The sequence below is a fragment of the Lissotriton vulgaris genome, chromosome 1_1 (assembly GCF_964263255.1).
Source record: "Lissotriton vulgaris chromosome 1_1, aLisVul1.2, whole genome shotgun sequence".
Taxonomy (NCBI): domain Eukaryota; kingdom Metazoa; phylum Chordata; class Amphibia; order Caudata; family Salamandridae; genus Lissotriton; species Lissotriton vulgaris.
In genome coordinates, this window is record NC_141685.1 from 766,569,819 (window position 1) to 766,596,632 (window position 26,814).

Genomic DNA, 26,814 nt, shown 5'->3' on the forward strand with positions numbered 1-26,814 from the left:
CTCATCTTCTGATCCCCACAACCCGTCATTCTTAAATTCTTACTTTTTCCAGTACACTTGCCTCCCGACTGTTCCTCTAACATTAATACAGGATACAATCTTTCTGTAACCATTGCTTTTCTCCATTGTTTCATCTGATCTTCTTGTGATTCACGCACTCTTTTAGGATAGAAACCTCGTTAACTCCTAGTACTGCTAGATCTATCTCGTTCAAATGCCTTTTTCCCATTCTTCTAGAGCTTCATACTGTGTTAGGCTAGGTCTGGGTTCCAATTCATTCATTCTTGTCCTTAAATTTTGAAGAATTCTCCCATTGAACGTACCATTGTCTGGGAAAGATAATTTTCTATCATTTTTTGAATACTCAATCCGATTTTCTAACCACACACAGGTATGGTAGCCTCTTTCCATCATCATAAATGAGACAGGAGTTTTAGGTGGTGGAATAAGAATTCCTTCCCTAGTTTTAATGGGTTTATTTTCTGGGAATAATTTTTGATTCTATGCATAAGCTTAATTTTTCTTTTCTCTCCGTACATTTTAGGAGAAAATCCTCTTATATATTGTTCTCTCACAAACCCTAAATATCTTCTATCTGGGCGATTTCCTATTAATATCAGATCGTATTTCCACATACAAACTCCACTGTCTAGTACTATTGCTGCTTCTATTTTGCTAATCAATTAGTCCTTTTGTTTACACTTAGGTTTATCCAATTCTGTTGCAGCTTTTATTCTTTTATCCAATCAAGCTTAATTTTACTCAATTTACTCAGCCAATGCTAGCGCGGCTCTATTATGACGTCAGTATCACTCCTTACTACTGACCCCTCCTTTACAAACCTCCGTAAATCACACACCCGCTGTTTCAACCAATCCCAGCGTGGCACTCTGTGATGTCATTGCAACTCCGGCAACTGACCCTCCCTTCACAAGGTAATAAATAAAAACGTATTTTCCTTTAAGCTTTCATCAACATTTTCATTAATAACAACATAAAAACATTTGCTACACTGTCTGTTTCATTAAACTAAAGAATGGTTGATTTCTTTTACTTCGAGTAAAACCTTCCGCTTACTCTTCATAGATTGCGACTAAAACCTTTCCGCTTACTCTTCATCCAAGCTCAGAAGAACCTGTTACTCCTCTAGTGTTCCCCTTTCTAGGTGATATAACTCTAAAGTTTCACCGGTGAACTCTTTGCTAACGATCACTCTCACTTATTTACAAAACTATATAAAAAACCAGGCAAGTAACCTCACTGCAGTGTGGCTTCCAATCACCACCTGCAATACACTTCCCGGGAGTTTCCAGACAACTTGAAACAATATACAAACGGGTTTGTTAAAACATAAATCCAATAATCATCAAACTAATCAATAAAAAACATATCGCTGCTACCAGCAAACTGATCCAGCGGACTACCAACCTGCAAAAATCTATCACCATACATTCATCTGGGCCCATATACATATTCACTCATATAGGCTGGCTAACACCGCTGGGGGCGGGGGGTCAAGGTTTATAAATGCATTAATTTAGATCAGTTACCTATCATTTCTCTAATCTTTCGCTGATCATAAAGCCTTTCTTTAAGTCAATGGACCTATTTTGTTGAAGAGAAATTGATGATATGACATAAGCTCTTTTAAAACTTTTACCCTATTAAAATAACCACAGACTCTGAAAAGATTTAAATGTTTATCTAATTATCATATGAGGAAAACAAATTATAGTGTTAACTCCATCTCTCAGAGGAAATAAGATCTAGACCAAAATTCAGTATTCTATTTCAATGACATTATCTCAACAACAGTACTGCAGGAAAAGAGGATAGAGAGAAAGAGAAGTACATTGACACAATACACAGATATATATTTACCTAGAATGGTGTGAAAATCAGATCCCTCTGGCAGAGAGTTTAATTGGTCTTCGGGGAGAAGTCAGGTGACAGGGACTTCAGATTCAGGACAGGATAGATGATCTCTTCTGGATCCGACACCAGCGTCTAACCCCTCTCTGACTCTAACTTCCTCTTCGAGTCTTCCGGGATCTTCTTCTAATAATTGTATTACCTTCTCGATTTTTCCTCGATCATCTTCTAATTCTGTCACCTCCTCGATTCTTCCGCGATCTTCTTCTAATTATTTAGCTCTAAAATTCTGTCTGCTTCTTCAGATATTCGATCAGCATTCAGACAGCATCTCGGACTCTCAGCATTTTTGATACGACTCCTACACCGTTCTATCTAACTACCTCAATTATACCTTCCTAAAGGCATGTACCACCCCTAAATGTTTCAACTTTATGAAAGCCCTACTTCTGATTGGCCAAACTGAGGGGATGATCATCACACCATGCTAAGTTTTAATAATTTTCTTTAGCTCATTGTTTTAAGTTCCCACCCATTAATTTGTTCTCCCAACCTTTATTTCCCACCCATATTTGCAAACTTTATCAACAACAATGTATACAAATTTCAGTTGTCCCTTGATTCTTCAGGATGTTCAGCTGGTTCCCAGTACATGTACCGAGAACGTCCTTGGACGAGTTTCAAGCTTTTACATCACTGTTTTGGACTTGCTATCTTTGCGCATGCATGAAGAACCACGTGGGGTGCAGGCTTTTAGCATCAGTCAGGGGTCCAAATACGAACTAATAGAGACGTCAAAAGAAAAAGTATTAATTTCAAAATAAAATATTTCACTGTATGCCACCTATCTCTACTCTAATCCCATTTCCTTATAAAGACTCTTCAAGCATTACCATTTAGTATATAACTCATTTTAGTTTCAGCAAAGCAGATGCTTTGCATGTGAGTTTCCAAGCGGCCATCTTAGATGCATTTGCGCAGAAGCAGAATTTCTCCTCCAAGCGTAAAGACGTAATTCGGTGTAGATGCAGCCGACGCATGCGCAATAGATTTTCCTGCGTTAGCAGCCATATTAAGTCACACTTGGGTTACTTGTTAGTAGAACACATAGGCACGCTTCCCCTAATCATAAAATGTGTGAAAGTAAAGTGCATATTAGTATAACATTACATTATTAATACTTCGTTACAGGTTTACATGAGAGGATTGTGTCCAAGCAAGTCTCTTTTACACTAGTCCTTGCTCCATCACCAGGATCAACAGGAATTGAAGTCTGTGAGAAGTGATTCACCCTGGACACAGCTTCACCAGTGTTTTCGAACATCAAACAGCCTGCACTTGAGGGCATCTTTACAGGCCAGCATACATTTTAGTGCCAATGTGATTGAAGTTGTTGTGACAGTGGGAATTGAACTGGCAGCATTTATATGAAGTCGCAGAGTTCTCCCTTAAGGATTGTGACTAGGTAACTGTGAAGTATATGTAGGGCAGTTGCCTGTGAGGAGTCTGCGAGGGTCTACACAGTTACGTGCTGGTATGCAAACAGGAAAGAACTGAGGTGATCGGAGGCACTGATCGGGCCTCAATGTATACTGCATGTGGAGGCGGTTGGGGATACTCTTAACGCAACTATTGTTACCATTGTGGGTGTAGTTTGAAAAATGACAAGCTTACCGGCATTGTTGTTTTTCACATACGTCGCTCTCAAGTGCTCAAGCCGGCATTGAGACAATGTCATTGGAGAAAGGTCCGCTGTGAGGCGTCAGCATCCCAGGATTGGGCAGCTCCGTCAATATTTCATGTTTATGACGTAGGCACCAATTGGCAAGCTGAGTAAAGTGTTGTTACATTGGATCCTAGCAACTTTGTGCTGATGCTGATGGAGATCGGCTCTTGAAGGCCGGTGGCATATGTGTAAAGGGCCCCATGTCTATCAAGGATGACTCAGGGAGTGGAATAAAACTAGAACAAGAACACTAGAGCTCACTTTGCACGCAGACATCATTGTGTGGCAGCATGCGTCGTCATTGCTAACACAGTCTAACATGGGAGGCGTTAAGCTTTAGGAAGCTTCCGTCTGGGATCATTGCATTACAAGGATCCCTGCTTTGTTGACACTACCTCCTCTGTTGTCATTTGTTTGTCTATGCATTCTTGATGCCTCAGGGGCTCCAACATTTGTACGGAATGGGTACAGCATTTTTGAGGAAATTCGGGTGTGAAACCGCTCACCGGTGTAAACGCCTAATGATCTGACTGTGATAGAATGTTTTAATTCTGTAGTATTATTGCAGATGTACTTTGAGATGTGTTTGTATAATAATTGTTATGTACTTATAGGGAATGTTAGCTACCAAAGAGTACTTTCATTTGTGTGCTATAAATGCTTCGGTGTTGGTTATGTTGCGAATGTGAATGTGTGTAGAACGCTCAGTATAGCAAATATGTATTTTTGATGTAAGGAGCTGCTGGTGTATGTTATGTGATGCCTTGTCACATGTTTTACTGAAAATTCATAGCATGCAGTGTTGGGTAATACTGTTCTGGGTTGCTGCAAGATGAATATTTTGAGAATGCTCAGAGTTGAGGGTATTGTTCATGGGGATTATTCTGTGATGTTGCCTCTGTTTGGTTTACTTGTGCCAGTTTTTTTTTCTTTTCCCCTCGTGTGTCTGTGCATGAGATTAGTCCTCATTTGAGACCATAATGAAAAAGAATGTATTTGTATTTCTGATTTAATGTTGTCACTACTTCCTAAAAGGCAAGAATGTAGGGGCATTGTACTGTATAAACCCAAGATTTTGATGTGTCCTAAGGATTGAGGATGTAGGGGCAGTGTGTAAGCCCAAGGTGTTCATCCTTCCTTAGGGGTAAAGCGTGTAGGGGTAGTGTGTATGCTAGAGGTTGTCCATCCTTCCTAAGGAGTAAAAGTGTAGGGGCGTTGTGTCAGCCCAAGGGGTTCACCCTTCCTATGGGGCAAAGGGTGTTGCGGCAGTGTGTAAGCCGAAGGTTGTTCATCCTTCCTTAGGGGTTAGGATGTAGGAGCTGTATGTTAAAGCCAGAGTTGTAGAGTTGTCCATCCTTCCTAAGGGGTTTAGGATGTAGAGGGAGTGTGGTTAGCCCAATGTTTTAAGGCGGTATGTTGTTACACCCTATTGTAATAGAGTGTGGAAGAAGCTCTGGTCATCTTTGAGTGTCTGTGTTGTGGAGGGGAACAGGGAGCGAGTGTTCCTGGTGGATAAGTAGAGAAGAGCTGGGCTATCTGTACAATAGTATTGTAATTGTGTGGGATGTATTTATTGCTTGTGGAATCTACCCTCTTACATTTGAATGGATTTTCTTTTGTTCACTAAAAGTGGAAGATGGTGTTTTGTAACCTGTGTATGCTGCAATGCATTCTTTCCTAGTGCTCTGTTCTATTGTTGGGATTTTAATTGCAGGATTATATCATTGCGGTTTTAAGTGCTTTGATTTTTAGTGTATCCAATGTCATGGGTCTGTTTCATCTTTTACCCTCTTACGTCTCATTATATTTTCAATTGTACTTATATTTTTATGCATCTTGCTCAGTGTTCCAAGTCCCTGCTGCTCAGCTAGCGTGTAAGGTCACGTAGAATGTTGAGAGTGTTTGGGTGGGCAGGAGAATGCAGTTTTGGGTAATGTTGTTCTGGGTTGCGAGCTTGCAAGTGTGACAGTTCAGACTATTTGAGGCCCTCAAAACTATAAGAATGGCTTGGGTGGCATGGAATAGTCCTTTAAATGTATATTGAGTAATAATGAATTGCTGTTGTGGTCATCTCTAAATTAGCCAGGCAGCTCCACCTTGTGGCAGACAGTCACAAGCACCGGTGTTGACAATTAACTCCTTAACCGTGGTGCAAATTCCGCCGCAGTGCGGGAGTTCTATTGAGTGGGCCGGGCCGCGTCGGCCAACGGACGTGCGTAGCACTACCGAGGTAGTGCTCCCGACGGCCGTTGGCCAGCGTGCACGCAACAGGTTAAATGCCAGTGTTGAGCACCTGAAACTACTGGCTCAAATTTCCACTTTTTCCTACCTTATTTGCTCTTAGAATTGAACGCCTAGTAGATTGGATATGCGGTGATGATTCAATCAGAGTATAGAAATGGATTAAAGAGTGGGACAAGCAGATATCCCTTTATGCAGATGATATCTTATTGTATACGGCCAAACCAGAAAGCTCTCTGGACAGGTTAAGATCTACATTCAAAACAAATGGTAGCTGCTAATCATTTTGTATAAACTTGACAAAATTCCATCTGTTCCCCCATGGATCATCAGTGCCATTAGTGAGATTACCTATGACACTTAGAATTGACTATGGGCATTTTAAATATTTTGGATTATGGATCTCAATAGACTAAGAGAGGCTATATACGGGAATTCTGGATCACTTTCCAAGTGATCTACCATTCGCAGTTTCATTTTGGAAGAGGATGCGACTTTCAGTGATGGCACATATTGCTTTATTTCAAACAATCCTCTATCAGAAATTCTTGTGCCTAAAATATTCTGCAAATAATTAGATGATCTTATGAGGTAGTTGCTCTGGAAAGATGGGGCACCTTGAATGGCACTGACTACGATTTAGGAATCCAAATATGAAAGTGGGATAGTTCGCCCTAATATTAGACTATACAGAGAAGTGCCAAAATGAATAATTGAAAATTAATGGGCATTCTCCTCCCATGATGACCCAACTTTGAGGTTGAATAGATATACAAACAGCAAGAAAAGGGTAGATGTAATTTCTATACGGAGGTAGGCTGATAATAAATGCTCAACCTATAGATACAGACTTAATGGTAAAACTTTGAATGAAACGTGTTAGAAATTGAGGGGCATATTATCAAGGGGGTTTATCTCTGCTTTTTTGGCTTTAAAAGCCAAGAAAGCGGAGATAAAACTATCTCCCTATTACCTAGCTGTTGCTAACACCAGTTAGCGACAGCTAGTAGGAGATAGCGACCATCTTGGGCCCCACTTTGCATGTCAGTGATATTTATCACTAATGACATGCAAAGTGGGCGTGCCAAGATGTTAGTGACTTGAAACAGTTGCTAACATCGCATCTCCTATTACCACATTTTGGAGATATTCGCGCTAAGCGCGAATATCTCCAAAAGCTAACACCTGCCCCTGAGCAGTTCTTAGCCATGTTATTCAATGGGAGGTGGATAACATGGCTAAGAGCATTAGCTCGGTAATGCATGAATATCGCAGACTTTTCAGCGATATTCATGCATTGCAGCCGATTTTTATCTGCGATAAAAATCGCCGCAGCTCAGCGGTAAATTTTTGTCTCTAACCAAGCAATAGCGATAATTATCGCTATTGCTTGGTAATATGCCCCTGAGTTTCTGGTTCGCAGAGGTGTTCACCCTGTACAAGCAGGAACCACAATCCTCGTAAGGTAAGTCACAACACACCCTAAATTATCCTGTGCTCACCCTATTGTAGGATGGCACAGAGTAGGCAGGCTTAATTTAAGAGGCAATGTGTAAAGTATTTGTACAACACTTCACACAGTAATGCATTGAAGACACCTCAAATAGGGCAGAATTTTATAAATAGAAAAAGACCAAAATGCCAAAAATCTAATAAGTCGAAGTTGAGATATGGATTTTTAAAGCATAAATGTGAAATAGCTCTTAGAAGCAATAAGCGCTTAAATGGGTTACCTGGTCGTGCTGGACTGGAGCAAAGTCAAAAGTTCAGGCCGACCACAATAAATTGCAGGCAAGATACAAGGACAACCTTGGGGCAGCTGAACCAAATTACCTTGATCCGGGCTTGCATCAACATCAAAGAAGATGCTAGGTGCATCCAAATCCATGTGTTATGTCATGCCACACAGTAGACGAGATGTGTAGAGACTCTTATGCAATGGCGGCAATGCGTCATTTTCCAGTGTCAGGCCCCAGTTCCATAGGCAATGCCTGGCTACTGTTCCCACACAAGACGATGTGCTGATTCCAAAGGCGTTTGTGTGGTTCTGAGTACGATGTGCCGGCTCCATTCCATGCTTGGCTGAGTATACCCAGTTCTGATCCATCCTTTAAGGAAAACAGGCTGCATTAAAAAAAACTTCTTTATTGATAAGCAGACCCAGACATGGAGGTCTGCTGTGCCCAACAGGCCACCATCCCTGGGAGGGCCAGCCATTCCCAATAAGGTCGCAAATTGCAAGTGGCTCATTAATATTCATGAGCTTCGCATTTTGAGACCCCCATTGGGAATTGCAATCAGTTTCTCTGACTCTGTAGTACATTGTAAATTGTAAATTGCGCCTCGCAATTTGCAACTCGCAATTGAGCGCAAATTGCGACGCGCAATATACAAGGGTCGTATATCGGGCCCTAAATATCCAACTTCACTATAAGTTGTGATATTAAATTGTGAGTCCAGTAACACCAAACATGAACACTCCATCTCTTCACAATTGTGAATTCCACTTAAAATATGTAATAAGATAATCCTAATATTATTAGATAAGCCTTGCAGCAGTTAAAAAAATTACATTGGGAGATTTTAATATCAAGACATGTAAAACCTAAAAGTACATGTCCTGCCTTTTAAATACAACCCACCCTGTCCTGTGGGTCATAGAGGGCCTACCTTAGTGGTGACCTGTATGAATAAAAAAGGTAAGGTTCAGAGCTGGCAAGATGTTTATCTTGCTGGGTTGAAAAAGTGGAGTAAACTGCACATACAGGTTCTACAATGGAAGGCCTGAGCCATGGTTAGGGGGCTCCTTAAATTGGTGGCACAATGAGTGTTGCAGGCTCACTGTATCTTTTTTTAACAGGTAGGCTTATCTTAATGCCTTGAGCTATACCATGGCCCGTAATCTAAGGCCTTGATATTAAGGTTTCTTCTGTGTTCCTTTCACCAGGGTTCCCTCACATTCTATGGTCCTGATGAGACCCCATTGACAACAAAATCAAAAGAACTGTATATCCTAATCCTTTAAGCAGAAGGGTTGGCTTCTCACATTTGTTTAAACCAAATTAAGGTTGTTTGTTTTTGGTGTTGGAAACCCTTGTTTTTCGTTTTTATTTTTTTCAATGTATATTGTTGTTTTGTAAAGGGATCTCTGTATGTGCTCCCCTTGGGTTCCGTTTCACATGGGATGTGTATATGTCTTTGAATAATACATGCTAAATATTATCACAACTGCTTTCATGCTTCGAATTATTACTTGTTTGTGATCTCAGTGTTGAGCTTTCCCTAAACTGCATCCTACTTTGTTTTCATTTATGTGATTGGTTTTGTTCATTCAAGTATGCAAATATTCTTCCAAAAAGAACCACTGTTGTGTAAAAATACTTTTAAAGCCCTGGTTCTTTTTGAGTAGGGTAGCCTTTGTGTTTTTATAAATTAACGCAGGCCAACTAGTAGCATTTAATTTACAGGCCCACAGTATATACAGTGCACTTTACTAAGGACTGATAAGTAAATTAAAATTGCCAATTGTGGTTAAGCATGGTGTCAATTAGGGGTCCCTAGAGGTCTCAGCTGCGACCTTTAGCTTGTCCATTGCTACCACTGGGGGATTCCCCGCGACCCCTAATTTACAGGTCTCAGTGTGTGATTTTATGAAAAACATAAGAATTTCCCTGTAGTGCGGCCTGCTTGTCTTGAAAACACTGAACTTAGCTACAGCTACTGAAACATGCTTAGAACATTAGCTTTTGGTTTTGTTTTCTGCCAGTGTTAAGTGCTAAATTGCAGTGCTACTCAAACAATTTACTGGCAGGTCACGAGTTCAGTAAAGAAACAGTTATTAGGAGCCTGGCGCCACCGAGATGGGTGTCTCAGAGTATGCATGTGCGTTTGTTGGAAAGTGAGTGAAGTTGACCAAAACGCACGTGGCTTTAAGGGTTGCACTGCCAAACTAGAACTACTGTTAAGATCAATGGCAAGGAGGTCAAACAACACACTGCGTGCGCTTATTTTTTAGAGCAATATAGGGCACATTTGCAGTTTAATCAGTGCTGAAACAAGAGCTAAGCATTTTTATGAAAACGGAGCACCCATAAAATATTACTATGAGACATGCACAGTGGGCATTTCAAGTTAGCTATATTCAGGATTTTAAGGATTAGCTGAGTAAAAATGTTATTACCATGAGTTGATAATACTGATATCCGTGCTTAGAAATTGCAGGGTGTGGATTGAAGCGCTGCATAAAAAAAGGTATTACTAACAATAATAGTAATCATATTCATATTAATTTGTACTTTATGCAGCATTTGGTACCTGGAAACGAAAATATACTTTGTGAAATATGCTACTTTCACTTGACCAGAAATCACTGAAAATACAAACAGATCCTGAAAACATTCAGATCTGTTCAACAGGCTTTTCTAGTGTGGCTCTGGTATTATTATGATTGTCATTCTTCTTATTATTATTCTTATCAATAATATTATTATTATTGTTATTGAAATTATTGTTGTTATTATTCAGAATAATAATGAAAACAATCATTGCATCCATGGTTTGGGTTCATGAAGCCTATGTGCAGACTGATTTTGAGACAGAGAAGAGTCTGCACGTATGTTTTTATAAGATTGTATCAGGACATGTCAGGCTGCACTTGTTCGAATAGAGTCTGTGTCTGGGGAAAAGGGATGTTCTGGCTGAGCGTATGAATGTTTTACCTGGGCATATAATGATGCAATCTTTTTTTTAATAAATATGTTTATTAACATTTTCTTAATTACAATAAGTGACACTGTTAAACAGCAAAACGTAATAGCATATCCAATGCGACGTCAGCATCATACATGAATGACAGTGGTGGACAATCAAATAATTGTAGCATATTTTTATAGATTATCGTGGGCCCCTTCCTGTTGCGCAACCCGTACACCCACCATAGGGGATCAATGGGATCATTGTGAGTCAGAGAGTGAAAGTTCATAATGTGCTAGCCTTGGCTTCCATATTTTCCAAAACTTTTTGCGGCAACCCCGTGCTTTATAAGTCATCTTTTCCCCCAACATATATATATCCATGCTTTTTTCCCATTCATTCAAAGATGGGTCCGCCGCTGCCCCCCATACCTTGGCCAAGTCGCGTTTCGCCACCACTAGTCCTAATTGAAGTAGGGTTAACTTTGGTTTGGGGAGATCAATTTCAGTGTATATTCCCAGCAGAACAAACTGAGGACTGAGTGGAATCATCTCACCCAAGACATTTCCCAACTCCTCTAACAGGGTGATCCAATACCGTTGGATCTGAGAGCAGTCCCACACTGTGTGAAAGAATGTACCTGCCAACCCCCTACAGCGCAAACAATCAGGTGTTTCCGCCCTCCCTATGTGGTGCAGTCGTACCCTGTCATAGTACTCTCTGTGCAGATATTTAAATTGAATCAGTCGGAGCCTGGACCTAATGGCCACTTCTCGGGGGTGCATCAGCGCCATCTCCCAAACTAAGTCTTTCATCTCACATAGGTCTGTCTCCCATTTTGCCTGCAGTTTCTGCAGAGTGTCTGGCTTATTATTAATGAGTGTCCTATATGTCCAGGAAACAGCCTTCTCTACGAGCTCCCCCATTAAGAGTCACCCCTCCTGAGGTGCATACTTAGGAATGTCAGTGGTGTCTCTGTGTTGCACTCGCCATGCATGAGTCAGCTGTATGTATTTGCAGTATTGAGGCTTATTTATGTTATAGTCAGCTGAAGATGTGAGAAAGAACCTGCTCTTTACGGTGTATTATGTCCTTAAGCTGCAAAATGCCTAGTAAATCTCATTGCTGAAAACCTTGTCGTTTTGCGATTTCCTGAAGCTGGTTACCTACCCAAAGCGGGGTTTTCTTAGTGACCCGGCCATCCCATTTCATTTGTTGCTCGGCCTGTTTCAAGGCTGCCATTACAATCTGTGTCGCCGTCAGGAGTTGGGCAGCACCCTTACCCCCATATATGTAGTGTGTGTATGGGCGCTAAGTACGTACGTGGGGTGATCTCTCTTTATGTGTTGCCATTCGTTCACCACAACTAAATGGGCCACCCAGTATTATGCCCGAAGGCCAGGCAGGGAGATACCGCCATTATACTGATTATGTTGTAACGTCGCCAAAAATCCCTGAGCACCCTGTGAAGATCGTGGTGCTTGCTGTAACGTAGATCCCTAGATATTTGATGCCTTCCCGTGCCAGCTGGAGTGGGCTGGGGCCAACATTATAGCCGCCACTCTTGCCTACCGGATACAAGTAAGATTTCCCCCAGTTAATTTTGTATCCCACATGTTTACCATACGTCTCACAGCTGTCCATTATTGCGTGGAGTGTCGTCTCCGGGTTCGTGACATACATCAATATGTCATCCGCATATAAGGATATGCATTCATCGGACTCAGCATCTTCTCTGTGTCTAAATCCTGTGATGTGCGGGTGCAGTCGGATCACACAGGCGAGTGGTTACAACACCAGAGCAAAAAGCAAGGGCGATAATGGGCAATCCTGTCGAGTGCCTCTGCCTATTGGGAATTCCCATGACACTACTCCATTGACTCTAACCCTGGCCACCGGTCTCTCATAAAGTAAAGCAATCCATCACCTGAATACCGGACCAAACCCAAACTCCTCTCTAACAGACATAAGAAAAGGCCAGTGGACGGTGTCAAATGCCTTTTTGGCGTCAAGGGAGAGGACAAGGTTTGGATCTTCCCTGTAATGAACCACTTCTAACCAATTATGTAGACTCCTCAGGTTGAGCCTTGTCGATTTTTTGGGCATAAAGCCGGACTGATCCCTATGAATGAGGCCAGTAATTACTACGGCGAGCCTGTTTGCTAATATCTTGGTCTCCATGTTTATGAGGGAGATAGAGCGATGTGAGCTACATGCCTGCGGTGACCTGTCCTTTTTGGGAAGGACTGCAATCGTGGCCTACGCAAATCTCTGGGGAGGCTTCCTGTCTTATGCACCTCTAAATATAGTTGGAGGAGGTGTGGGCCAAAAAGCGTTGCAAGTTGTTTAAAGAATTTTGGGGGTAGCCCATTAGGTCCATGGGCCTTCCCAGTTTTCAGTTGGCCAATCGCTGACGCGATTTCTTCCTTAGTGATTTTGTCATCCAATGTCTTGGACTCATCATACATTAATTTGGGGAGCTGTATCTCTTGAAGATACTCTTGTATGTATGACATCTCGGCTAGGTTACGTTGCATGTAAAAGGCCTCTTAATAGACTGCCAAGGTGTTGGCTATTGTGATTGGGGTCAGATGAGTCCGACCATCCTCCGCTTGTATCTGCGAGACTCATCTACTGTCAAGATCCTTCTTGCTAAGCCATTCCAATAACCTACCAGTCTTGTCACCTAGGTCATATAGGTGCTGACGCATGACTTGTATCACATTGTGTGCATCTTTTTTGGCCAATGAAAAATATTTCTGTCGAAGAAGATGTAGACTGCGTAGCATGGAGGGATCACAACCCCCGCTCGCCTGTAACTTGGGCCGCAGCAGTTGGGCTTCCAACCCCATGATAACCTCTTCCTCTTTCCTGTTTTTGTGTGCTATAATGTTTTGTGCCCTATTGTACGCCTCCCATAGTGTGATGGCAGAATTCACCAACCCCACATTCTCACTAAAATACAACTCCCTGTCCACCCGCAGCTCCCTAGCAACCTGAGGGTCTTTGAGTTCCCATGGGTTTAATTTCCATTCCCGTCTGTCGACGCAAATGGGTACCCACCGTTAGCCACAAGGGTGAATATTCTGAGAGGCCCGTGCCAAATATTCTACCTTGTGTACCTTCCCAAGTTCCCCCACTGGAGTAAATATGTATTCTATCCTTGAAAAGGCTTTGTGCACCCTGAGTAAAAAGGAATAGGGCCTGATCTGAGGATGCTGTCTACACATCATGTGTCTGTGAGCGCTAATGTATCGGCAAACCGTTTGAGAGGTGTCTCTTTGGGCTCCCTGTTGGGACAGTTGTGCGGTCACTCATAGGGTCCATTACATCATTAAAGTCTCCCCCTATATTATGCACATCAGACCCAGCCTCAAATAAAATTGCTGCAAGCTTGTCCATTGTTTGCCTCTGTAGCTTGGGTGGTGCATATACACTAATAAAGGTAATGTGTCTTCTATTTCATACTCCTTTGATCGCCACATATGTGCTGTTATGATCTGTCAAAGTGATTTCTATTCTAAAGGGTGGGTATTTACTGATGAGTATTGCCATGCCCCTGTGGAGAATCCAGCGTGAGCCATAGTTTTATAAGCACCTCTGCTCAGGAACCCACATTGCGTGCCTTTCAAGTGTGTCTCTTGTAGGAGAATTACATCTGGTTTCAACCTTTTAAAATATGCGGCCACCAGTCCCCTCTTAACCTTGCTTCCCATCCCGTTCACATTCCAGGAGAGGATCGGGTACATTCCTGTATTAGATGTAGCCATTGTGATGGTGCACTGTGTCTAACTCATCCTCGGGTTCCTTTCCCCCTCCTCACTGTCGTCGATTGCGCAATACCATGATGTATGCTACCTCTTCGCATTGCCACCTTGCTACAATGTCACCGTGTGTGCAATTTCTCAAAACAAAACAACCCCCCACCCTAAACATGAAGTCCAAAATAGCGAACGACACCCATCATACCCCCCTCCCGACACTCTGCAGGCAACCCCACCCCCCCGAATGTTGTCAACGTGACAACACAGGTGTGGGAAACCACCCTGAAGTCTGTAACTCCCCCCCCTTCCATATTCACTCAACCAGAATGCCGTAATAATGATGCAATTTAACCTAAGATTTTATGTCTGGGCATTGGAGAATATATCCAGAAACATGATGATTGTACTTGAGCATTAGATGGTTGCGCCTATGATGGAATCCCCCTTTACTGATCCTTGTTGTTCCTCAGGCATATAATACATCTTCCTACTTTAAATATGGGTGATCTACTTTAGTGTCTTTTCTTTTATTGTGGTAAATTGTTTTTGGTGTAGGCCTTTTAAAGTAACTGATCTCACTTCCTCGAAAGCTAACCAATGTTGAGAGTCATGAGATCACTTCCTGTGATGTCATAAGGGGCGTGTAAAAGTGTGGGATGTCGCTTCTGCTACCCCTAGTGTTTTAATGTATCAACATCCATGAGGTTAAGCCACGTTACAGTGTTTAGGGAGGAGAGCCTAGGCACTTTAGCACTGTTCAGCAGTGGTAAAAGTGTTCTGAGTTCTAAATGGAAAGCAGGCAGGCAAAAAGTTGGGGGAAGACCAACCTAAGGCTGTCAGATCTAACTAAACAGTATAGCGAGAATGGTTAGAAAGGGATTACATAAAAACATAATTATGCCTTGGAGCTAGATTGTGAGGCTAGACTGCCCTAATAGGATATAAACTATGCGACGCCATAGGGATATCTACAATCGCAGATGCATGGTGTGATACTGGTGTTCTTACATTTTCACAGTTGTACACTGACTACAAACTGCATGACATATGGATGTTTACATACATACAGTACAAATGGGCACTGACTATGTGTGAAGGTAATTCTGGTACACTGGAAGTTTTGCCACTTAAAAATAGGTTTTTAGAGTCAAGATTGATCCAAAAGGCTACATCGCAGACATACATTACCTTAACGATTCACATCGTCTCTGGGTCTCCCCTCGGAGTGACGCAGGCCTTCCCCTGTGACTGCTACATCTGGGAATGCCGGCGCAGACGCGCAGCGGACGCGCTTCCCTGGTGAGGCGCTAGCTGCTTTGTCCTAGAGTTCTGCTGATTTGCACAAGCCCTGACATTGATTTTAATTTCACAAGAGTTTAACTCTTTCTTAATCATTATCGTTTTGTGTGCAGTGTGTGTGCTAACTTACTCAGCACTCTTCTCTGCTGTTATTTATGGTCATCAGCCCCGGTCCATCACGGCTTGTGCCGCTTGAGTGGAGGGCTTCTTTACCAATAGCCGGGTCTCCCCTCGGAGTGACACACTTCCGGGGACGGAGCAGGCGGGCCTTCCCCTGTGACTGCTACATCTGGGAATGCCGGCACTGACGCGCTCAGCGGGCACGCCGCGGGTGCACCAAAGGCGAGCCCGTCGGCCCCCGTCCCCTGGTCCCCCCTTGGTATATTCCGTGCAGGCTCGGCTGTCCTTGAAGGTCATAGCCCATCCGCTACCCGACAGGGTGATATCTAAACTCGATCGGGAGGGGCTGCTGCGACCTCATGCAACTCCCAGGAATGTACCAATGGCCCCTTTATCGACCAACCCCCCAAAGCAGGTGAACAGCCAAGGGTGCAGGTCCGCACTACTTAATACTCGCTCATTACAGAGGCACTGACTTGAGGTCTTCTCGCTGCTGCAAGAGGACAACCTGGACCTCCTCTGTGTCACTGAATCCTGGCTTAATGATTCTTCTATGCCGGACTTGGTGGCGGCCTGCCCCCTAATTTTACTGCCATTCATGGCAACCGACCTGATAATATGAGGGGGGGGTGGTGTTGCCTTCCTTTTTAATGATGCTCTGAAAACTGAAGCACTATGCTCTGAATGTATCGAAGGCGCTGATGTATTAGGAGTCAAGTTCTGCTCTCCTACTGACTGCGTGGTATTCCTCTTAGTTTACCGTCCACCTAACACAACAACTAGGTTTATGGAACCTTTTTTGAAATTGGTTCATGAATTCCGCACCTGCTATGAAGGACTGGTGGTGCTCGGGGATTTTAATTTTCATTGGGAAATAACCCCGAAGGACGGTCAGACTAAAGATCTAGAAGAGGTTTTAGCGTCTCTGGGACTTAGTCAGATGGTGGGTGGGCCTACACATGAGAGGGGCCACACTTTGGATATGGTTTGGTCAACCTGCTCACTTATAGGTCCCTTAGTGGCATCTCCATGTTCTTGGTCAGATCACTATCTGATTGCAGGCCAATATCCTCTCTTTACAAGAAGAGCTAAAGTTAAACCAGAATGGAAAACTTTGCGGAGTTGGAGGCAGGTCAAAGCGACTGACCTGATAGCTATTTTACGACATTCTGTCAACTCTCCGCCCATGAAGGCCGATCTGGAGATGGAAAGCGTTGCCCTGCTGTCTACACTTAAGGATGCCATCGAGGTAGTAGCACTGGCCCAGAAAATCAGACCAGTAGACAAGGGCAAGGGGACACTATGGTTCAATAATGCTCTTAGGGAACAAAAACAAGCCCTCCGCCAATGCGAGAGAGCTTGGCATAAGTCCGAAAGAAGTGTTTAAGGTCCTAAACGATTTGAGGACGGTTAGGATGCCAAAACCGACTTTTAGCCTAAAGGACTGCAATGATTTTCAAACCTTTTTCTTGGATAAGATACAGGATTTGATGATAGAAATTAGTCATACCCCTACCCTTCTTTGTTCAATTGGGCCTCCCTCCATTCCCCCTAGGCCAATTACGAATCTCTTGACTAGTGTGCCCCCCCTTGCTAAGGAGTCCTTGTCCACCTTAGTAGGCCGGGTGAAATCAGGCTCTCCAGCGGACCCCTGCCCTCCAAAAATCTTTAAGCTAGGATGGTCGGGTATGGAGGATAAAGTGCTTGCCTTTTCCAGTAGCCGCAGGGGCAGTAAAAACCTGTTGGCTAGGCTACAGGTTGTGATGAACGATGCCGCCAGATTGATCTTTAAAAAACCTAGGCGAACTCGGGCCACGCCTTTACTTCAGGATTTACATTGGCTTCCAATTGCCCAGAGAACTAATTTCAGAGGCCTCTGTATTACACACAAGGTCATTTATGGCTCGGCCCCTAGCTATATTGAGGACCGATTGATCAGTTATACGCCGAGTAGGGCCCTTCGGCCAGCTGATGCATGCAATTTGGTCTGTCCCCGGTTTAACCTTGCGTCCATGGGCGGTAGAGCCTTTTCTAGTACCATCCCCCAGGCTTGGAACCGCCTTCCAGTTAAACTTCGGAAGAAAACTAATTTACTCCCTTTTAGGAAGAATCTAAAGACTGTGCTTATCCTGGAAGCCCCTCTGAACTGGTGACTCTACGTTGTTGGTTGTGTATGTCCGCTGATAGCGCTAAGATACCCCTGGGTGATAATGCGCTTTATAAGTGTATATTAACATAACATAACATAACATAACATACAAAAAGAACTTAAGGATCTTAAGACGGAGGCCTGCCTCCAGATGGGCTATGGTGAGAAACACTGTATGGAGTATCGTAAGATCTGTCTTTCATCTGGTTCAACTGAAAAAAAATACTTCTTCTGCTATTTTATAAAAAGGCTCAACAATGAAAATATTAGTGGCAAAATGATAGGAGATGTTTAATTAGCCAGAAGGGTACATTTAATCACACATTATAAAGCGGTATGAATATTGAAAAATATTGGACACGTTAGAAGAGAATTCAAAGAGACATTGGTTTGCCCTTGGGACTGGATGTGTCTACTATTTTGTTGAGAATTTGGAATGCACATGATGCAACTAAATATCCAAAATGATAAACGAAGGCCTTACAGTGGCTGAAAGGTACATAACCAATGGCCTTCACTCCAAAGCCAAATGGTAAACACAGACCATGCACTGACTACAGTCAGAAAGGCCATTGCTATCAGGAATCACTAATTTCTCCCCCTCATCAATCCTATGCGATGAACATTCTGCATACCTTGTGTTTTTCAGTGGGAGTTGAGGTTGCAATAATCTAGTACCAGTCTTCCTGACGCATTCTGTTTGGATACAGGAAAAACTGAAGCAGTCATAAAGTTATGAAATTAATATGCTCCAATACACTACCTCAGTACCACAATTTTAATGTCTGTTTTAGTCTCTGATTTTAAGGGGTATTCAAATTGAGCTTCTGACATGTCTCACAAGGGAATCTCATGTTGTTGACTCTTTATCTCGAACAGACAAATTTTTATGATGTTGCACTGATGAAAACAAAAAGTGATAAGTGGATCGATTCCATTAATCGCTGCTACAGGGAGTTTCTCTGGGATGCAATCAACTGTTTCATTTTTTTGACAACCATGAGACCTCAGACAGGAACTAGCCAGTTAAAATAAGTCTTTGTCCTACTCTAATAGCACCAGCCCACCTTGAACTGCCAGTCAATGGTTCCTTCCGATTAGAAACACAAGCAGCAACATATCAATTTAGGCCTATTTGGACCTTGTTAGTAAGGTTTATTCTTATGGCACAGTGAGCCACATCCCCATATATGGCGGCTGCTGCACGGCCTAAGGCAAGCCCGTCCGCGCCCGGACCACGCTCAGCGCCAAAACCCCTGGTCCCCGCACCCGCCACAATGACCACCACCACTACGATGCCAGCACACTCCATGCTCTCAACCCTGGACGGACCCACATCTGCTTCAAAGCCGCCCGAAACGCACACACTGCCCCTTCACCTGCCAGAACTGCAGCTACACCAGCCTCAGAGCAGCCAAACAACCCTCCAAGAAAGACCTCAACCACCTCCGTTGCATCCTACTCAACACTCGCTCCGCACGCAAACATGCCGTCGAGCTCTGGGACCCGCTTGACACAACATCCCTGGACGTCGCCTTCCTGACAAAGACATGGATGAACGACTCCTCTGCACCCGACATTGCCATAGCCATCCCAGACGGCTACAAGGTCACCCGCAGAGACGGCACCAACGGAGTCGGAGGAGGAATCGCTATCGTCCACAAGAACAGTATCAGGGTCTCGACCAGCACTGAGGACACTCTCAGCACCGCCGGACACATGCATTTCCAGATCCACACAGACCCCCAACTCCACCCTCAGAGGTACCCTCGTCTACAGACCCCCCGAACACCGACCCCAGTTCAGCGACTCCATCGCCGACTTCGTCAGCACGCACGCACTGACCTCCACCGACTACATTCTCCTCGGAGACCTGAACTTTCACCTTGAGAACAACAATGACAGCAACTCGACAACCCTGATCGATAACCTCGCCAACCTCTGACTGAGGCAACTCGTCACAACACCTACCCACTCCGCTGGCCACACGCTTGACCCCATCTTCTCCACTAGCCCCCACGTCTCCATCAGCCACACCGCCAAACTCCTCTGGACCGACCACTTCTCCTTCCAGAAACCCACCACACACCACCGCACCCAACAGATCCCTCACCGCTACTGGAGAAAAATCACTGAAGACCAACTACATGCATACCTCGCTCTCAGCCCACCCACCGAATCCTCCAACACCGATGATGCTGCCCACAGCCTCACACTCTGGATCGATGACTGCGCCAACACCCTCGCCCCGCTGAAGAAACCCTCCCACTGAGACAGCAGCAAGAGGGCCAGCTGGTTCACCCCAGAACTCCTAGCCTCCAAGCGAGCCTGCCGGAAACTAGAGACGAAATGGCACATCGAACAGACTCCAGACAGCCACGCAGCCCACAAGGACGCCTCCGCAACCACCATCACCTCATCAGGACTGCCAAGAGGACCTCCTTCAAAGACCGTCTCGACATCAAGGCACACAACCGCAAGGAGTTATTCAACATTGTGAAAGAACTCTCCAACACCAACGACATCCTGCCGTCGCAAGCCCTGTGCGTCTCCCTCGCCACTTTTTTCCACCGCAAGATAGCAGACATCCACAACAGCTTCATCACCCAGACAGCCCCAACAGACAGCAACACAACAGACTCTCCACACACCATCAACCACGACCCCCTGCTAGCCTGGGCCAGCGTGAGCATCGGTGACACCATCAATACCATGAGCACAGTCCAATCCAGCTCCCCATCAGACCCATTCCCGCACTACATCTTCAACAAAGGCAGCAGCTCAATTGCACCCCACCTACGCAACGTCATCAATCTCTCCCTCAAGACTGCGACCTTCCCAGAGAGCTGGAAACATGCCAAGATCAACGCTCTACTCGAAAAACTCAAGGCAGACCCTAGAGACCTCAAGAACTTCAGGCCCATCTCTCTGCTCCCGTTCCCAGCCAAGGTCATCGAGAAGATCGTCAACAGACAGCTAAGCCGATACCTCTAAGAAAACAGAATCCTGGACCCTTCCCAGTCAGGGTTCCGCAGCAACCACAGCACCAAAACTGCCCTCATCGCCGCCACTGACGACATCAGGACCATGCTGAACAATGGTGAGACCGCAGACTTCATCCTCCTGGACCTCTCCGCCGCCTTCGACACCGTCTGCCACGCATATTACGCGCACTCAACTACGGAAACGCCCTCTACGGAGTAGAGGGCGTCCAAGCTCATCAAATGACTGCAACGCATCCGAAACGCCTCGGCGCGACTGATCCTCAATGTCCCACGCCACGGCCACATCACCCCCCCACCTGAGAATCCTGCACTGGCTGCCCGTCAACAAGAGGATATCCTTCAAGCTCCTCATCCACGCACACAAGGCACTTGACGAGACCGGCCTAGCCTACCTCAACAGACGACTTTCCTTCTACATCCCTAACCGCCAGCTCCGCTCCTCCGACCTCGCACTCGCCACTGTCCCGCGCATCCGGAGAACAACCACTGGCGGGAGATCTTTCTCCCACCTCGCCGCCAAGACCTGGCATACCCTCCCACTGAGCCTACGACAGACCCAAGACCTGCTGACCTTCAGGAGACTTCTCAAGACCTTGCTGTTCAGTCAGTAGAGGCCCCCCTGCCCTCCCCAGCGCCTTGAGACCCTCACGGGTATGTAGCGCGCTCTACAAATGGTTGATTGATTGAGTAAGCACAGGACTCACGTTTGGGTATACATGTCACATTTAGGGATTCACAGTGAAGAAACAAAGAACTGATGAGTGGATTGCTTGAACTAAGTTCAGGTAATGATACTTATTCCTGGCTGCAATTCAATGTGTTATTTTTTTCCCACCATGCCACCTCAGGCAGGAACCATTCATATGCATATCCTCTAGGAGCAGTACTGCCTTATATGCCCAATACCCTCTGGATCAGAACATAAGCAACCTCGGACTGCCATATCCATGTCCTATTTGACACCATGTAGCCTGTGCCCACCTTGGTAGTGAAGTCCCAGGTCATGTGGACCCCAGCAGGCCACCATTCCTGTGATTTTAGTGATTTCCAATGGGTCGCATATTGAACCCACCTCATTAATATTCATGTGGTTGGTCAATTTGTGACACACTAGGAATCGCTAAATGAAATTCATGGAGTTTCATACATTAAGAATAGTGATTACCTAATAGTGATTTGCAGAAAATCGTAATTAGGAAATTGTTATTTCCAAAATGGATACATGTGGCCCACAGTCTTTTCTACGACGGCCCTTACTCCATCAGGCCATCGGAGATGTTTGGCAACGGTGCTGACAGAGTAGTCTCCACCATTTCCGAACTATGGTCCACCGACATATAAATTTGGTGGGCAGGCTATTACATTGGTTGCAATGGAGAATGCTTTCTAGCAACATATAAATCAAACCAAGTTAAGGTGAGGAAACCTGAGGGACATCTTAACCGACACATCATCCTGTGGCTGCTCATGGTTCCTCAGACTGTCTGTTTCTGTCTTATCTCATTCCCCTTTCCCTCACTCAGGTGTATCCTTTTCCGCATTTATATGGTACTCAACGAAGCAGTGAGAGAAGGAATGGTGGATCTCCAGCACTCCTGCAGGATCGGAGCAGAAGAGGTTTCAGGTTAGCGTGTAACCTTTTCACAAAGTCATTTTAAAGTTCCCTGCAGCCATATTGACAATGTTGTCAATTTTGCCTATCAATTTAATGCCAAGATTCACAGCAGGGGATGACTCTTGTTCCATGAGTGCTGGTATATATGGTTGCAAGAAGTTACTCATAAATAGTCCATTGCTGCAGTGTTGGAGCCACTCCTAACAGAAGCACATGGTCATGATTTGCTTTGGCATGAATTGAGAGGGTATATAGTATCTAACTTCTGAGCCTTACTGTCTACCATAAAGGAATCTCACCCTGCTTAATTCTGCAATACCACAGTACAACATTATTAGTTTGGGGATTGGTGTTTGGAATGGGAGTAGTGGGCAATTCAGGCCTCCTCTTGTGCTCCCCTGTGCCTGTAGAATGCACTGTCTTAGTTGCTGAAACACATCTATAATCTTTTGCAGCATGCTTTTTCATAAACTACTAACTCTTGTCAATGTCTTGCCAGGTGTGGATGTACCCCACCAATGCCGGTTATATCTGATGTGGTAGCACTGCTGGACTCCCTCCATGCAGTGTCCATAAAATGCGGTCATCTACCTTGCAACCATTTCATGTGTTCTGAGTATGTAAACAGCACCTCTGTTAGAAGTAATTGTGTTTGGCAGGTGAGCTAGCAGAAGTGTACTTTTCAAGAATCCCTGTGTTACCATCAACTACAGCTAAACTGTTGTTTATTTGAATGATAGACATATGATTTGCCCCTATAAAGAATGTGATGTCACTCCCTGCTAGCATGAAACTATTGCTGGCAAGAGGGCTGTAAGTGCAGAGTGCACATTCTGGGGAATACCTACCTCATCACTTAGGTTAACAAAGACTCAGGGACTGGGCAATATCTTAAGTCTTCTAAGTAGCTTCAAAACTTAAGCTTTCTTGAGAGAAGAGTACTCCATTACTGATGCTAAAAAGCATTTATTAGCACCTATTGTTGTCTCTGATATGGTACAGTGTGACTGTAACCTGGAAAGCTTGCCTTGATAGCGATACCAGGGAAAAGACCCCTGTATGGCTCTACTGTTCCTTGCCCCTTTTTGTAGGAGCCTAGCCAGTTAGAGTAATGGAACATGGACATGTATTTGATACCCACCCGTTGGGCTATACAGATTGGAAACAAATGTGTTTAGAGAACAACATACCTGAAAGAGAGATTTTGCAGATCTACTCCATTTCAAACCCACCCATATCAGTACACACACATACTGAAAGTAGTGATAACGGGGATTTATTAAACCCTAATTTACCATTGGATGAATGACTTAGAATTTGGATATATGACTCAGATCACCATGAAAATAATGCAAATACTAACAATGGTGAATAATATTAGGGTGAAAAGAATGAAAAGACCAACATTATATATTGCAAGTTATTAAAAATCCTATCCTACTTCTGTCTCAAATCTCCAACTTATATAAGATTGCCCACATCACTTGCTGTGGCCCACTGGTTTGGGCCGTTGGTTTATCAGCGGGAGCATGGTCGGACAAGCTGGGCTCTCATGCATATAGATAGTCCTTTCCCATCTCATCTGCTGATACTAGGTTATTCTTTTGCATCTAGATATGCTGCTTGCCTGGTGAGGATGGCATAGCAATGTGTTGCTAGGTGAGAGGAATTGGCAACCTTTCACTGGGTGCGGTTGGTTGGCAGCCCTTCCCTGGGTTAGTCACTAACAGGCTGCTGGGCAGGATGCCATGGTAGAGATTTATGGGAACCGGCTGTTGGTTAATAGCTCATATAATTATAGACAGAATGCAAGTCATGTAAAATATTGTATGGCAATATTCACACAACCAAATATAAATCATTAGGTCCTAAAGGCTTATAGCCTAGGAGATAGCTGATGAGGGCAATTCATGCGGCATGATACCCTACAATACAGGTTACTGTGTATCATGTAGGAAGGCAGAACATGGTGCACAATTGGTGAAAAATGGGAGAAAATAGCAACAAAAACCCCCACAGGGGATGAAACCACACCGCATTTGGAGTTGCCAAAGGAGTGCTGGCAAACATTTGTTACTCAGAACACATACATTTCTTCAACCTACCTCTGCTCTTCTTCTGCTGGCGCTATTTGGATATGAGGAAGATACCTCAATTTCAAGTTGTTTTGACTGAGTGTAACAGTGATCTTTCATAACTATGCCCTTGTTGGAAATACAGAGCTGCCCAGGCATCTTCAGGGATGCTAGAGCAGGCTTGATTGATCAGGCTTGAATTACTGTGACACTTTTGAGCCATGGCATCAATTCAGGACTTGTGTACTGCTGTCTGTGACAGCTTTCATCAGGCATCTAGGTGAACTGTTCTCAAAGGTCCTACGAGCACCTTTAATTGAAAAGGGTTACCAATTATTCACCAATAGCTCAATACATACATGTAGAAGGAAGCTAACAGGAAATTGGATCAGCTTGGAATATTAGCAGAATTAATTTTCTGGGAAAAAGCAAATGTAAAGAGGAGGAGATGATGTCAATCAATTGATAGAAAGATAGAAGTAAACAAAGCAAAGAGACAGAGAAGTCCAAGTACGATGGACAGTGGGGACCTCCTGGACCTGCTCTTCACCACTCGTGTCTTCATTGGTTTTAGCATCCGCTCCCACTTGGTCATGATGGCATTCCGAGCTCCATCCCACTTCCCCGGCCCAGTCAGGCGGTACTGTGGTGAAGTGCAGCAACTGAAGAATACTTCCAGCGCCAGCCTGGGGTCACTTAGAAGTAGACGGAAGAAGTTGGGCTTGACACCAATCTCAGAAGCAATCTCATCAACATATTCGATTATGTCGACTTGAAAGGCATTACCCTTGAGAGTTCCATACCTTAATCAAAGAATATTGTTTATTTTAGTATTATTTTACTAATTATATTTTAAGTACATAATATCATATGCCATATGTTAATTCATAACATGTAAACGTGATCAACCACAGGTATTACTAAAAGACTGTAACTCAGGTCATTCTTTGGGGTAGAAACTCTTTCAATGCAGATTATATTATGCTTAAAACGTGGCAGTTAACCTTTGATCCCCACTAAAAATTCCAACACCTGGTGTCTTTTAATGAAAAGTCTGAAGAGTATTAAGAACATTGCTGCACAATGGGATTACAGGAGGGCTAGACCCAGGTCAGGCTTTAAGGGTATCCACCTGAGAAACATTTCAATGCTATACCTTTACATGCAAGTAGTTTCCATAGTAGGTGTTAATTTGTTTTAATCCACCATGGATCCGGACCACCTCAATCTACTTTAGACACCCCTGCTTCTCAAAGAGGCTCCATTAAAAGAGACTACAAGCCCAATTTACTGTAAGAGTAAACAAATATTATTATCACATAGACATATCTTTCGGCTGTAAATGCTCTCCAAATATTGTCTGTTTTCTGTTTGGCCTTCTACTTGTGGGGCAACCTGCAAGATGACAGTAGGGTGTATCATAGCAGAAACAGGCTTAACAGCACAACTGAGAGACTTACGGGACAATTTTCAAAACAACTCATGAAGTCTGTTTCAAAACGTGTAATAGTCTGAAAAAGACTCCTGTACACTACTGCTACTTTGGAGTAATTTGAGACTGCGTAAACATAGGTAAATTGATTATTTTGAGTTATGGATTATGCAACAATGCTAATTTTCAATATGTTATGCTGTATGTTCACTGATTAGATCCCACTCAGCTGTTGGTTGTCTTCAGGTGCTTGCCTTATTTCACTTCTCAATTTTCACACACCCGCTGTGAGGGATAAGATGTTTTGGTAACCAATCACACATCATGTAATTCGTACTTCTGGTATTCATAAATCCAAGAGATCATAACTACAGTAATGGAAAACATATCAAGTAAAACATTTTACTGTGGTTATTCAGCTGATTTTAATATCTGCCACAGAGTCGGTTCCTCTATGCATATCTGGTCAATGGCAATGGCGAATGTAAGGCACTAAGGGCCCGATGTAGGTAGGGCGTTACCGATCGGTAACGGCCGAAAATACCGATTTTTTGCCCTTACCGATCGGTAAACAGCCATCGAGATGTAGGGAACGAAAAACAGAAAGATTCGGAGTGAAAACCGATTCGGAATGAGTACCGAATGGGAAAGAATCCGATACGTACATACCGAAAATCGGATATGTAACGATTCGGAAAAACACCGATTCGGATGCAAAGACCGATTCGGTCCATTGACCGAATCGTTAGTGACACCGAATCGGAAAATCACCGATTCGGACCATGTACCGATTCGTTAGTGACACCGATTCGGAAAATCACCGA

The 26,814-nt window shown here is 43.9% G+C and overlaps 1 protein-coding gene across 2 annotated transcripts in view; it reads right to left on the reverse strand.

The window, feature by feature from the left end:
- Nucleotides 1–23,745: 23,745 nt before the first annotated feature.
- LOC147747795 (dimethylaniline monooxygenase [N-oxide-forming] 2-like) overlaps nt 23,746–26,814 on the reverse strand; it is a 311,008-nt gene continuing 307,939 nt past the window's right edge. For both annotated transcript variants that reach the window (XM_086955925.1, XM_086955917.1), the window contains exon 9: nt 23,746–25,361. In XM_086955925.1, coding sequence (XP_086812051.1) covers nt 25,013–25,361 — 349 coding nt within the window. In that variant the 3' untranslated portion in view covers nt 23,746–25,012. The remainder of the gene's footprint in view (nt 25,362–26,814) is intronic.